The sequence below is a fragment of the Varanus komodoensis genome, unplaced genomic scaffold (genome assembly GCF_004798865.1).
Source record: "Varanus komodoensis strain SLA01 unplaced genomic scaffold, ASM479886v1 scaffold15, whole genome shotgun sequence".
NCBI lineage: Eukaryota > Metazoa > Chordata > Lepidosauria > Squamata > Varanidae > Varanus > Varanus komodoensis.
The window spans coordinates 16,401,404-16,417,079 of record NW_025335440.1 but is presented as its reverse complement, the minus strand read 5'-3'; the positions used below and the strand labels follow the sequence as shown (position 1 = coordinate 16,417,079).

The window sequence follows — 15,676 nt, the reverse complement described above, 5'->3', positions numbered from 1 at the left end:
CACCTCTGATACGTATTGTTATTGTTTAGGACAGGGAAACTGGTGCGTTCTCAGTGGATCCAGCATGCAACAACCTTTAGCAGCAGGTGCACTGAGGTGCTGGAGATACATCAGGGTGGCTGCTGTTGTTTTTCACCACAGTTGGTCTGGCATGTCCTACAAACCACCTCGTGGCATTTCAAGCATTTGGTTTTCAGAACAGCCTGTTCTATCATTTCTCAGAACCACAGTGGGTTTTTGTGTTCTCTGAACCCAGAAAACACAGCTCAGCGTGGTACCAAGACCAGAACCAAAGGGCCGCTTGGCAAAAGCAGCCTGTTGTCGCTCCGGTGTGCACTTGACATGCAGAGAAAGAGTCAGCCGAGCGGCTCCTCCGAGTGTGGATCAGGCACCCTCCCAATCCAGCTGTCCCCTCTGGAGCAGGAGGCAAGGATGCCTGCTCAGCTCCCTTGCCCTGTCTGCACAGCCATGGCATAACGAAAGCCAGCCAGTCACAGTCCCCTCCTCGGTGTCTCCTGGGATACCAGGTGAAGGATGGAGATGGAAGGAAATGATGGGAGGGAGGAGAGTTGCCACCATGAGCCTCATCTTCTCTCAGGCACATTGAGCTAAGAAGAAGTGCACTATGGCAACCATGGAGAGACGCTTGGCACAAATTGTGAACCCAGCCACTATCCTAGGAGAAGCATTACCCCTTTCCCCACACACAGGAGAAGATGCCTCGACTCAAATTCCATTTTTGCCCAACAGTGTTTCTTAGGGTAGTCCGAGGCTTATTACATGGGTATCTTAGAATCATCAGAGGCCTGGTGTAATTTATTTGCTGGGCACTTCCAGGAAAATATCTTGCAGCCACCAGGCCCTACACTCTAAAGATGAAGCAGTTAAATCTGTTGAGACACCCAGGGCACAGGATGGTCCGATTTTATTGGGTGAGTTCCAGGTGGTACTTCTTGAGGATGCTCAGAAGGTGTTTGCCTACCCTTGACGACTGTCCAGAAACTACAGCTTGTGCCACTTGCAGAAGACAGACTAATAACTGGGCTCAAAGTCCAAACACCTAAGTTCAGTTCTGGCCCACTTGCACTGGCCGAACTTGCCATCTTTATGGTGCCAGGGTCAGGCAGCCCTTTATGCTCAGACCTTACAGATACACTTGGTTCTTTAGGGACATGAGGGGATTATCTATCTCAAGCATTTTTCTTTTCCAGGGTCATTCTTCACTATATGCTTTTAGAGGTTTTAAAATTTCTCATTATGTTTCCTCTGATAAGATTTTATGCTATTTACTGTACGGTTTTTATGCAGTGTTATAAACTGCCCAGAGAGCTTTCGGCTATTAGGTGGTACAGAAATGAAATGAGTAATAAAATGGTGTGTGCTATCAGCAGTGTGTTTTTATGTTTTGTATTAGCCATAATTAATACATTTAACCTGCTGCTCCATTAATCAGAGACACTTTTTAATTGACCAAAATGGTGTAATTCATGATCTAATCCATTACTGAACAAATACTATACAACATTCACACACAAAATTATTGTGTCATCCCAGTGGGCTTTCAGATAAATGTCAGTTCTCTGGTAGGCCCTTCTTACATTTCAACAGAAAAGAGCTTGAACACAACTAAGTGCGTGGACACAATTTATTCACTGCCAATTTGCATTTGCAAAATGCAAAACTTAGCACTTCCTAGCAACTTCATCCTGTCAGCTCTGAAATCTCAGCTGACACAGTGCAGCTGCTTTGCTGAAAGGGGAACTACTTTTTCCCACAATCTTAAATTCTTTGGAAGAACAAATAAATCTCTAGCAAGGGGTGATGCTGGAAAAGGATGAAAAAGAACCAGAATAAAGATTATGGAGCAACTAGAGCTTATTCCAAAGAGCAGCTTAATATAAAACTTCCAGCACCTTTAATTCCCTGCTGGGCTCGCAGAGTCCACAGAAATCTACATGCAATCAGGCTGCAATGCTATGCACATTTTACAAAGGAAGTCAATCCCACTGAAATCAGTGGGAAATCAGCTTGAGGCAAACACGTGCTGCTAACGAAATAGGTATGGATAATGCTCCTAAATCAAGTGTGAAAGCTGAGAAACAGCAGATCCTCCTAATCTCATCTTCCTGTGATCTACTGAGCCTCTGGCCAATTCTTGCTCATGGTGTGCACTTTAGCTAGGGCTCCTCTACATTTGTTGCTCTATGCAACAAGGTGTCTCTGGCTTATGGCAACCCTGCCAAAGAATGCACTCCGAAATGCTCAGCTTCCTCTGTGGAGGCCACCCATCTCATATTTGGTCTTCCTCTTCTTCTTCTGTCCTCCACTTCCTTAGCATCACTGTCTTCTCCAGAGAGTCTTGCTTCCTCCTGATGTACAACAGCTTCAGTTTCACCATTTTTGCTTGCAGGAAAAGTTCTGGCTTGCCTTGATCTGGGAACTATTTATTCATGTTTCTGTTAGTCTGGGGTCTTGGCACTGCTCTCCTCCAGAGCCATGTTTTGGATGCATCCATTTTCTTCCTGTTTTCACGCCCTGCGTAGTGACAGGGAATACAATACCGTGGATGATCTTGGCCTTAGTTTCCAGTGAAACATCCTTACACTTGATGATCTTTTCCAGTTCCTCCACTGCTGTCCTTCCAAATCTGTCGTTTTAAAAATTTCTTGGCTACCGTCTCCCTTTGTTCTGATGACTGGGCCAAGTTATGCAAAGCATTTCATGATTTCAGTTTCTTCATTGTTGATATTAACATGGTGTAATTCTTCTGCAGTCGTGCTTTTATTTTCTTTTTCTTTTTTGCAGCAGTGCTGCTTTTGAAAGTGCTTCTTTCACTTTCATCAGGAGTCATTCCGATGCATTGCGGGTCATGCTGGGAACAAGCCCTTAATAGGCCTTTATCTGTGTTTCAGCTCAGGGATTCAGAGATAAGCCATCATTCCTTGCCCTTCTGCCTTTGCTTAGTTCAAAATATGGTTATAAGTATTGTTTTAAAGGGCCAACCAGAGTTATAAAAGGGCAGTCCTAGGAATGGAGGACTAATTTAAGACCTAATTTAACACAATCATTTCCTTGTTTCGCATTTCAACAGAGATAAGGGAAGGAAACATTCCATAAAAGCACTCTGTTTCTTTCAAGAGAGGTGGCACAATACTTGTGAGAGGAAGAGAAACTTTCAGGCCTGGCATAGCACACTAAATAAATGTTCATTCCGTTACTGTGGCAATCCCACAAAGACACTCTGTGCACTCTGCTCTGTTTGTTTGCATATTCATGCGTTTTACAGCTCTTTAACAGATGAGTTACAGGAGTAGGCAGACACTGGCTAGTGCTGGATGAAGAGACTGACAGGAAAACTACATATTTCCAAAGGATCAGGGAAAGGAGAGAACTCCTTGATGTGTTTTGCACATCTAGAATTACATTCGTTCAGATCCAACTTTATCAAAAGCTGGAAAGGGGCTTTCGTATGGCTCCCACAGAAGCAGCTCCTCAGTTGAATTCATATATGCATTCACTGCACCTTTTGCATGCATATATGTATGCATGTTATCCTATCATGCATAGAGACACACATCCAAATACATCATTTCCTGTACCACACATAAGGAAGATCTCTTTGGGAACTACTAATGCATAGTTTACAGGTTCAACAGTAGAGAGTGCACAGTGTAAATGTGAACACTCACCTCATAGACAAAGTAAACTTTCGCTTCAACATAGATTCCCATACGTACTACTGCACGAACAGCTGCATTCATACCTGGAAAGAGGAAACACAGCGAGATCAAGTTACCATTAGTACCAAATATCATTACAAGTTCCTTTGGCAACAAGTACACTGTGACGCTTTAGAATAAAGCATGACAGAAAACTGAGTGTGAAAAATGACTCCCTGCAAAGTGTGCACTAGAATGCTGTGCTTTGCTGCCACAATTCCACGGATACTAGTTCATTAGACCACGTGCACATGAATGTCACTGGAACTTCACTTGCCACCTTCCTCCGTAATCCACCAAGTATCAAGGCATGACTGAACATCTGGTGCGCCTTGCTGGAAAACCCCAGTCAAGAGGCTCAAGAGCATGCCCTTGCACAATTGCTACCTGCATGGCAGCAGCAAGGACAAAGGAACAGAAGAAAGCCGCCCAGATGTGACGCTTCCTGGGAGACCCTGATCTCATCATTACCTCTTACCCTCAATTACTCTGACTGCTATTTGTGATGATAAAATTGAGACATCCCCACGTATACCACCTTGAGGTCCTGGAAGGAAGACAGACTACATGATGGGAGAATCCTCCCAGACTGTCCCATTGTCTTCAATTTACAAAAAATGATCTAAAGAAGAACTTTGCTGGATCAGATCAAAGTCCTTCTAGTGCAGCATTCTGTTTGCAGTGGCAAGCCTGTTGCCCATGAGAAACCTACAAACAGGACGTGAGTGCAATATCACCTCCACACCCATGTTCCCCATGCCTGGGTGCATTGACCTGTATGAAGCATAGAGCCATCAGGTCCAGTACCCATGATAGCCATATCCACCATGAATTTGCCCAGCCCCCCCTTTTAAAGCAAGCCAAATTAGAGGCCATTGCTACACCATGTGGATGTGAATTCCTTAACTCTGCACTGTATGACGGAGCAGTTCTTTTTAGCTGCCCCACATCTTCCACCAGCTGCGTCCCGGAATGACCCCTTTGATGGAGAAAAATGTCTCCCTATCCACTTTCTCCAGATCATGCGTAATCATGTCCACCTCCATCATACCTCCTCTTTCTCACCTCCTTTCTAACCCAAATAGCCCTGATATTGCACTTGTTCCTTGCAGGGGAGTTGTTTCGGCCATACGAACATAGTTTAGTTTCCCTTTTCTGCACTTTTTGGGACCATGTGCCTGGAGAATGTCTGTGCACTTCAGAGCACAGCAGATTTTTGGCTCATGTGTTCTTGGCTGAAAATTCCATAGAAAGCCCTGCTAATTAAGGAGTGAATGTGAAAAATGGGAAGCGTTTGTAACATTTACAATGAAGAATTCCCTGTTTCTGCTCTATAAACTGATGCAGCTTTGCACTGAGGAAACACACAACACTTGCTGTGCTCCACTGATGACAGCGCAAGTGAGTAACCAGGAATTTGGAAAGGGACACACAAAGGAATTTACTCCTGGTAGAATGAGTGTTGCAGATAAAAGAGCCATCTGCAACTGGCATACTGTGAGGTCTACAACCAAATTAATCTGTTCCTTAAATAAAATCTTCAGGGAAAAACATTATTCTGGTTTTAATGGCATCCCCAAACACCATACCTGCCTCACTTTCTCGGTAAGAGCTTTCTTAATCTACAAATTGCACTGCTCCTGAATAAAACAGCTGTGCAAAAAACTACCATAAATTCTTCTTGGTATCTGACTTCACAGTCACACGTTCTTCAACGCAACAGGCAACATAGGTCAGTGGTTCCCAAACATTGCATTTCTGCACTCACAACACACCAGGTAGTTCCCACCCCGACATTCAGAAGAGAAATCTTTCGGGCCTCTGCATTGCATCCACTGAACTAAGCTGCTTGGGTCAAAGGCACTTTCTGTGCCAATGCAAATATTATCAGAGATCCTGCAGCTATGATAATCTCATGAGTCATTATTAAACCAAGTCAGCTTGTTTCCCAAAGGGAATTCAAGACCTGCCTTTCACAGCAGTGTTCTCACTGTAAGGCATTCACTCCACTATTTTTTTTAAATAAGTTTCCTCCCAAATCGCTGCGAGGCATTTGTTCCACAATCTTTTACTAAGTTTCCTCCCAAATCCCTTAAAGAAAAAGAGGAATCCATAAGTATAAGCCATGGTAAACAAGTTAATTTTTAAGGTGCCACAAGAAGCTGTATTTAGTTATCTGTAGTAATGAATTTCAGCAGCTGCTTGGGGTTATTGTTCTTGTTTGCCTACCATTCATATCAACTAAAGATGCCTGATCATATCTTAGAACTATCTACTTGTCTACTTGCATTTCTTTATTTTTTGCCTACCACCTTTCGCAGTTTTGCAATAGTCTGGTTGCCAAGCTCAGGCCCAATTTTTGAGCTCAGCAAAAGAGTGGCTGCAGAAGAAAAAAACCCAAATGCACTGTCCATGTTTAGAATATACCCTTTTCATGCTCAACAACTGCACCTGAATCCTCTGCATCCGGGACTAGAAGAGCTAAGCAGCTACACCGGCACTTGCCTGCCTAGAAACCATACACTGTTAGGCCTGGATCTCACCGTGAGAAAAGAAGAAATACTGTATACAAGGAAAGGTCCCTCTGGCCCAGCAGCCTGTTTTCAAGGGTAGTCAATCACATGTCTCCAGAAGGTCACAATCAAGGCATGGAGGTGACAGTTTCCCCCTGCTTGTTTGTCATCAGCCCCTGTTCAGCTCCTGGCCTCCCGTGGGATACTTTCTTTTTCCCTCCACACGCTTGGACACACGGATAGACTTTGTGTGGGATGAGCAAAGGGACAACAGCACAGCCTCCCTCACACACATCAGTTTCACTTTAACAACCCTTGTCCCTTGGTTGGTTGCTGATGTGGAAACTTGGGAACTCTGGGCTCTTTAAGCCATGAACTTCCCTTGGTAATGTAACCCTTCAATGACCCAGGGTTTCTGGATTTGTATGTCATGAAACAACCCAGAAACTGGCATTCCTGGGCTGTTCACTGAAAGCAGAAGCGATCGTTGTGCAGGAGGAAAATGAACGCGTTACTGACCCCCATTTCACCCAGAGATTGCAGCATGATGGGCAAACCTGCTCACACAGGGTCCAATTATCCATTTTTCTCTTTCCAGCTGACAGGAGCTATAACTGCTGGACATACGCGGTTCTCACGTGGCTGTTCACAGGTCCATGGGAGAGGGTTTGCCCCTTCATTTTTAAAAACATCTTTCTTGTGCAAACTTTAGGCTTCCCTGAACACGCCTGTACCTCTCGTCGTGCCGCAGTGCTTCTGTTTTTGCTCACCAGGTTTCCTATTACAATTGTAGGACATGCCCTCTGCATGGAAGTTCCATTTACCTGCCCTGCCATAACTAACAGCCACTCAGACATGGGCCGACATGCACACACTTCATTGTCAATAGGAGCACATGCGTACATTTCCTCCCAATGTGGAGAGCAGGGGGAAAGTGGGAAGAATTGCAGAAATTAGGCACTGCACAGAGATGCATACACCATTCAAGTCATCCCTAACGCAGAAGACGAATTTCACATTTATTATCACCTGCTTACTTGCGTCTTTCAGACTGCTACATCCTTTTCCTCTGCGCAGTACAACTTGTACCGCATTTCTTTATGTGGTCACAAAAGAATGTCTGAACTGTTGTTTCCATAGGATCCTTTGCCAGTGCAAGATCACACAACCCAAAGGGCTGGATCTAGACTGTGTTACTAGCATTTCACTCCCACTGAAATGAATGAGAATTAAATCAAGATGAACGATTCATTTCAATGGAACCTACGGTGAACTAATGTGCAGCATATTCCAATACAAGCCTTTAAAGGTACACATGAATTCAGGGGGTCTTACTGCAAGATAACAGTGTCTAAGATTACAGCTTTCAGCCTGGGGTCACTGGTCAACCCTGTCAGTATATTGTTATTCAGGCAGCCTATGACTTTCGTTACTGTTCTCATCTCCCATTTAAATCTGAATGCTCTAAGCTGGCTGTAAAGGTGCAGAGAAATTGTCTTTCTAGCACAGATCCAGCAGCAAATGAGAGGTCATGCAAAGCAGGGTTTTATTTCATTATCTATGGCTTCTTCACTGGCACAACAGAAATTCAAATTCTGTTTTTAAAATTGTAGTTATGTTATTTCTGGAAAACTGATGTTCTCATCCAGTAACAGTGTCCAGTTCAATAAGGCTACGCACAACATATTTAAGCAGAAACTTTTGAGGACAACTTGCTCTAACATTTCGTAATCCAGTGCTTCCTTGTATATTTTCTTGACTGGGTTTGGTTACAGGGCACTGCATACCAGGGCGCAAATGGCAGTGCTAGTCATTCCCAGTGAAGCCTTACAAGGGTTAGGAAGGGCCAGGACTGCATTCTCCGGCTTGCATCTGCCTAAGCTTTAAGGCTTCTGTGAATAGCCCTTTTCTCCATCCCACCATCATCAGAAGAACATTCTGTAGAGATACAGGAGAAGGTCCCCAGGCTCTGGAACTCCCTGCCAAGGGAAAAGAAATGGGCTGCCTCTCTGGCATCCTTCCACCGGCAGCCAGAACCGCTTCTATTCTTTGGTATGTAAGTTGATTTTCTGCTGAAGGTAATTTTAACTGGCCCAGTGTGGTTTATTTCCTTAGTGTTATGGCTTTGTGTCCTCAACGGAGCATCATTTCTAGTGAGAAGGTGGGATACAACTTTAATAGATCAAATAAATATTGGTTGCATACCATCTGCTAATAACATTGCCCACACATGAAAGTTCAAAGGAAGATGGAAGATATGGGCCATATAATGCCTACCCGCATATGAGTAATTTAAATGGATCATAAATGTGCATGCCGTTTAACTGAGATCATTCAGGGATGCCCAATCCAACCCAGGAGTGCCTACCAGCCCTCATACTGACTGTGGGATTTTGAGAGAGTCAACGGCCTACTTTTACTCACCTTCAAAAGGCTGCTGTTCAGGAGCAAATTAGTTTTATGTGCTGACCTGTTTGTCCTTATATTTACAGGCAAAGTTCAGCATTTAATTTTGTCAGTAAAGGAGTATTTAGATGGGTGCTCTATGATGGAAGCAAGTACCTTCATGTTTTGAATTTGGTCAGGCCAATCACAGTTTTCAAAGACTGGTTACTGCTGCTTTGCAAGTAACAGATGCGTGAGAATTTCATTTTGATAAGAATTTACAAAAATTCACAAATGTATTCATATTTGGGTCCAGTAAGACTTGGCACCTCTAACTCATTTTGCATGTTTGTGGAATACTGGTGAATATGTATATAGGTGAATATGTAAGCGGCCTATGGCAACACTAAAATAAAAGATTTAACAATGTCTACTTGTTAAATACCCTGCGTTTGGAAATATTAACCTTTCACCAAAGCTATCAATACATTACTAGTAACATCTGCAACAACTACCAAAAGAAAATGTATTCTGTGTCAGTGTTAACCATGTTGCCAAATGTTTAATGTTAGCACTCCTGACTTCTGCCAGAATATGCCAATCCTTGCAACATTAAACAATATTTATACATTTTCAGTTTGAAAATGTTGGACTCAAAGACCAAACCCTGATCACTTGCAAACGAGGATTACCCCATACAGTGTAAAGTTAGGGCAGGAAAGTGACACTAAAAGAAACAAAAGACCAGTCTTTTAATTAATTAATTAATTAATTTAGAGCTGGAGAGCAAAAGTTCACTACCTCAGATCTCATCATTTCTCAGCTCATTAAGTAGCCTTCCAGACACTGATCTCCTAGTCTTGTCCCCGGTCCTGCTGCCCTTTGCCACCACTCGCCCACTGCAATGTGGACATTTTATTACAAGGACTACAGAGATTATGCACTGTACACCTGGCACCCTGAACATGCAAAAATTGCTGCCATAAATGCTAAGTTTTACTGCCAAGTCTTACCACAGACCACATAACTATCAGGAATCCACACACATCCCAACACGCTCTGAGGAATTGCGCAAGGTGACTCGTGATGCAGAAGCAGCGGGTTTATCACAACAACCTGTCCCCTTTAATTTTACCTGGCAGATGAAAAGTTGAGCTTTGATGTGGGAAGCAGCCCCAGAAAATGGCTTGCTGCACAGAAGAGCCTCTGCACAACAGGACTTGAAGTGGACAAACCACACAGTGCAAGGCCTTTTCCCCTTAAAGGGAGCATAAAATAGTGTTAAATAAATTCAGTACATGAGCAAAGCCAGCCTCGTGAGGAAAGCCAGGATACAAACGGGACACTTAAGCCTACAGACCACACTAGCTCGCCTCTTCCCTAATCCATTCAAGGCTGCTACCCAAAGGTGTACCTCGTCACAATCACAGTGAAGTAAGCTCAGGAGAAAAGATTAATCTTCAAATGCACAAGGACAGAAAGATGCTTGATATATATCACACTCCAGCAAGCCTGAAAAAGCTCAGGGACGGAGACATGAAGAGTGAATGGCAACGTAAGTAATGAAGACGGCACTTTGAAATTATAAGCAATGACAAGCAGGGGAAAGATGGATTTATCCTTAAAGGGGCACCACAAGCTGGTACAGACTGAACTTAAATGCACCGTGCATGACTTTAAAGCAGCTAACACTGAGCAATGTATTTTCACACTGGAACCTCCAAAGTTAAAATTGCCTGGCAGTTTCGCTGTAAGACGGTGACACCAAACAGTCATTGACCTGCATACAATACTCAGCCCGAATGATTTGAAAATTCCTAATCACAGGCTGCTGATTCCCAGGGACTCAAGATCAATCCAGCGGTTCTTCCTAGCTGAGTCATCAGGTTTACAGGAATGAGCCCAAGAGTCACTGCAGGCCATCTCTAGGCTATATACCGATTTTACAGAAATGAGTGGCACTTCCGTCACAGTATGAGGCAGCTTCAGTAGTCTGTGGATGACACAGGAAAGCCACCCGCCCCCCCGGCCGCAATGCCAAACCAGACTTTAAGACCACAATCCATGACAGAAGCAGAAGGCCAGTGTGCTGTAACAGATGGTGTTGAATTGGACTGGTCTGGGACTGGGAAGATGTGGGTTCAAAGGTGTTTGTATGGCCACAAAGCTCATAACCTTCCTACTCATCACCCTGTGCTCCCTGGGGGAAGGAGTCAACTCATGAGATTTTTGAAAATCATGGCCTTGAATAGTCTTGTTCTCAACCCAAACAAACTTGGAGCAAATCTAACAATGGCTATTCACTGAGGAAATATATTTTAGTATAGGAATCCTTAATCTGAATTAGTGAAAGTTCGACCCAGGGCTACAGATTTGTTCCCGTGCAACAGGTGAAATCCGTAATATTCCACTTGACCTTCCTGATCATTCAACCCCCAGTCTGGCTGATCAGGTGTTATGATGTGATGTCCAGACTTGGGCATTATAAGCTCATCTGGGCGAAGCCAATGGTTTTCAACCACCGGTCAGTGGACCAGCGCCAGTCCGTGGGAAATTTCCTGCCAGTCTGTGGAGGGGCCGCATCCTGCTTGCCACAGACCAGCACAGGGACTGGCTGTGCTCCACCACCTATTCCTTGGTTGGCATCACATTCAAGGGGGAGGCTGCAGTGCCATGGGGGGGTGGGCAGGGAGAGGAGAGATGGCTCAGTGGGAGCCATGCTGCACCAATGTTGGTATTTTGTTCTTTTGTTGGCATTTTTTGTTGCTCTGGTTGTTTTGGAGGACTTTCATTGTACTTTTTGCTATTGTGTTTGGAAACTAATACACAGAACACCATATTATGTCTATGGTGCTTTCTGTTTCTGCCTGGGCAGTCCCAGAGGTGATTTTCCTGGTTTTGCCACTCCCCAGCTGTGCAAAGGTTGAAAACCACTGGGCTAACACGTGGGTTAACTATGAGCTGTTGATGGACCGACAGTGTCCAGGTTCAAACATCCTATCATAATCCCAATGCAGCTGGATTGGGGTCAAATGATCAAAATGGCAGCAGAACACACTCCGCATGCATCACTGCAAATTAGGGTTAATTAACTCTCAATTAGCCTCCATGATATGCAAGGCCAGTCTAGCTGCTGCTGCATCAGGCAGAGGCACCACCACTGCATTCCCTCCTACGTGGGAGCGATGCGATCTACCACCTCTGCCCACAAAGTCTTAGGTGCAGGCCATGGTGGTTCGCTCCTGCCCATCCCTCAGTTCAGGAACACCTGCTGACTCTGGGTGCTTCCCAGAGCATAGCCCAACCTTGTCCAGAATTTTCTGGGGGTTGAGCCAGCAATAACGTTGCCACCAAGTTGTTCTATTCTTCCACTATTTTTCAAAGATATGATGGAGTAGCTGCACTTGTGCCATTTGATTGTTGGTGCTAAAATCCACCATCTGGAAGCACCCTGTGATGGGGGAAAGATGCAGGGGAAAGGTTGGGAAGGCTCATTTTGTCCTAGTAACATTTATTTATTTATTTATTTATTTATTTATTATTTATTTATTAAAACATTTTTATGCCGCCCCATTCGCCGAAGCCTCGGGGCGGCTTACAACATAGATAAAACAAGTTAAAATCCATATAAAATAATCTTAATTAAAACTCACATTATAAAATAAGCCGCCCTGGCCAGATTTACTAGCCCTACTCTTTCTCACTTCTGTAATAAAAACACAAGGCTCATTTGACTATAATAGGATTTCTTCTGGGTAAACATCCTTTGGGTTGGACTAGTGAACGGGAATCTCAACTCTTATTACTTGGAAATCCTACTAAAAGGCAGCAAGCAACTCGCTTGTACGGATCCAGTGAATAGTGCCACCAATTCAGTTCAAGACGACTGGAGAGTTGCAGTAGGTACATGTGTTTTCACCTGCTTCCAGTTCCACGGATAGTTCACCGAGTTATTCCTGTTAATCAGTGAACTCTAGTTTGAGCAACAAGAGCTCTCGGAGATGGCAACACACCAGTGTTCCCTTCTAAGTCACTACTTAAATAATTAACCTATTTATCATACAATTAAGAGCTTATAATATAATTGCGGTTATCAGCAAACTGATTTCGGTCAATCTTGTGTGTCAAGGGCCCTTGATAGAGGGGAACAAAGTTCTCCAGCCTTAAAGAAGCATTGTTTCCAGTAATGAACCTGTTTACATGGAGGGCATGGCCACACCCCCTTCCATGTCATTCAGCCCAGAGGTCAAAGGGTGTCCTTTGGTCCCCCATCCAATTTTGGTTGCCCTCCATGGTCTACACAGAAGTAAACCATAGTGAATTCCATGGGACTAGGCAGGTAGAAGTGAAGCCTCTGTGATTTTTGCAAAATTGAGAAACACTTTCCAGAGATACCGGTGAGAAAAGGTACATTCTCATTAACTGTTTTTCAGTGTGATGTGTCGCAGAATTATCACAAACAGCTGATAAAATCCCAAGACCTGCCTTGACATGCAGCTTCTTCCTTTGCAGAAGGGCTGTCGAAGTACTGATAGCCCCACAAAGTTTCTCACAACAGCGGTGCATCATAAGGACACAGTTCCCCATCTGAAGCAATGCACTGTTGCACTTACAGATGTACTAACTCGAGAGCAAATGCTGCAATGTGCCACACAGAAAATGTCTGCAGCAGCATTACTTCAGATTACGGCTTAGATCCAGCCATATCTGGAGCAGACAAACTGAAATCAATGTGACTTCAGGCAGCCCCTACCTGTGCAATCCTATACATGTTTACTCAGAAGTCCCACTTTTTAAAATCAGTCTTACTCCCAGGTAACTGTTTGCAGGATTAGACCCCCTCCCAACCCCCAAATCAGTAAAATCTACTCCTAGGTAATTCTGTTTAGAACTGCATCCTTAATCCCTATGGATTTAGAAGACAAACAGATGAACAAATATTGGTGAGTATGCTTCAGTCTATTTAAAAAAAAACATGTGAATGTGCACTTGGGCCAAACTAAGAAAAATGAATATTCCAAATACACACATGAGGAAGAACACAGAAAAAACTGATGTTAGAGTTGTTCCTGTGACATGCAAATCAGTAACTGCACTTTTATTGCAATCAATAACAGAAACTCTAGCAGAATGGCTACACAAGGTGTAACACACAAGCATTTTCAAACTGACACCCTTCCATTGTCTGCCTCCTGGGAATAATATGCAAAAGGAGGAGTTCTGGCAACAGAAGTGTTTATTAAGGCTTCTGAAAACAAAATGCAATACAAAAAGGGCTTTTTTCTCCAGTTGTGTGCTTGGGCACGAGGTGCTCAGCGAATCAGGAAATCTGGCAGATTTGCCACCTCCAACTTCTGAGCCTGAAGTTCCTGCTTGGTCCCACCTTGCCTCAATGACCTTGAAAAAGTATGAGTCACTGGCAACCATGATGCGTTTGTCCGCCTCATGGGTTCCTAATAACAGGGATATCACATTTCCCTCTTTCTGCAAGCAGGCTTATAAAAAATGGTCTTCCAAAGGCACCACTCCCTCCAGACAAAAAATAAAATAAAATAAAAAATAAAGTCTTTAGGCTAGATTTAGGTCTTTCTCTCTCTCCTCTTCCCACCTCTGAACACAGAGGCATGGCTGAAGTCCAAGTTCCAGCTTCCAGTATTTACAGTGTAAACTTCCCCCTTGTTCTCTTCTCCAGACTCTTCCACCGGCTACGGTGCTTAACTAGCTCTCCAGGTAACCTTCTTTAAAACAATGGATTCGTTTTCATAAGACCTGTACAGGTTGCAATGGATTCTTCTTTGGCAAAAAGTATTTTCCTCTCTCATGCGCAGCTGCTGCTTAAGATTACATAAAGCCCAGCCATGTAGAAACCCGTGCCAGGGCTCAGCCCTTCCGGATGATGGGAAAAAAAAGAAAATTCAGGCAGAGATTCTCTTCACCCAGCAGCTCCAGAAATGTGCAGCCAGGTCAGGTGTCTACCTACTCCCAGCAGTAGCATCGTAACACTTAAAAAAAAACTTTGTAGGAAGCTTTGCTGAGCTTAGTGGGGCAACTTTCATGTGCTGCACAGGAACTCGAGAGACTTCAGTTTTGAGTCCCCATCCAGCCATGAAGCTGAGTGGGTGAATTTGGGCCAGTGGCTGATTCTCAGCCTAACCTACCTCAGAGGGTTGTTGAGAAAATAAAATGGAGAAATAAAGGGGGCATAAAGCCTCCTTGGAAGGCTTTTCCATGCAGGAAAAAAAGGCAGGATGTAAGCATAAGAAAGAAAGAAATTGCCCTGCTTCAGCATGTAGCTTAAAAAGCAAAGGGTTCCGACCACATGGGTCGCAAAGGGTGATGTAACTGCCCGGTCTTTGCACGCTCTAAGGCTCTCCCCACCCCAACCCCCTTTTCTTCTTCCTTTTCACGTGTGCCGAGGACAATCCCTCCAGGGACTGATGACCAGCCCCCGTTCCAGCCCTGATCCAGAGACATCCGAGGGGCCTCTGCCCCGCTCGGCTCCGCTCCGCCCCTCCCCACACGCCTGCCGTGCCCGGCAAGCGGACCGGCGCGGGCGCGGGCGCGATCATCGCCGCCGCTTCGAGCGAGCGTGACGTTGCGAGGCAGCATCCGCGGCTACCCGCGAAGGATCACGTACACACGGGAGGCGGGGCCTGCCGCGACGCGCTCCCTCGCTCCGACGAAGGCGGGGGGCGAGGCAGGCGAGGCCCGGGGCCGGGCACGTGCCTGGGCCTTAGGATCGCGCTGCGTCGGAGCGGCGCACACGCCCGGGCAGCGAGGTGCTCGGCGCCGCCGCCCGTTCCGCCGCGGGGGCCGCCGCTTCCCTGACCCCTCGCGCAACGGGGCCTCCCCCAGCACGCTCCCTCGGTGGCGGGGCCGCGGCAGAAAGAGGGGCCCTGCCTTGTTCCCCCGCGGCTGGCGGTGGCACGCGCCGCCGCCCGCGGCTCTTGCGGCACCGCGCTTTCCCTGCCGCACGGCCGCGGGCGAGCCGGTCCCGCACGGCCCATCCGTGACCCGCATGCGAATCACGCCGGTCCTCCCGGTTTCCGGCGGGCTGAG

General features: G+C 45.3%; 1 protein-coding gene across 5 annotated transcripts in view; it reads right to left on the bottom strand.

The window, feature by feature from the left end:
• Positions 1–15,676, bottom strand: part of LOC123020912 (phosphofructokinase, platelet) — a 60,229-nt gene that overhangs the window by 42,479 nt on the left and 2,074 nt on the right. For all 5 annotated transcript variants that reach the window (XM_044425169.1, XM_044425170.1, XM_044425167.1 and 2 more), the window contains exon 2: positions 3,690–3,763. In XM_044425169.1, coding sequence (XP_044281104.1) covers positions 3,690–3,763 — 74 coding nt within the window. The remainder of the gene's footprint in view (positions 1–3,689; positions 3,764–15,676) is intronic.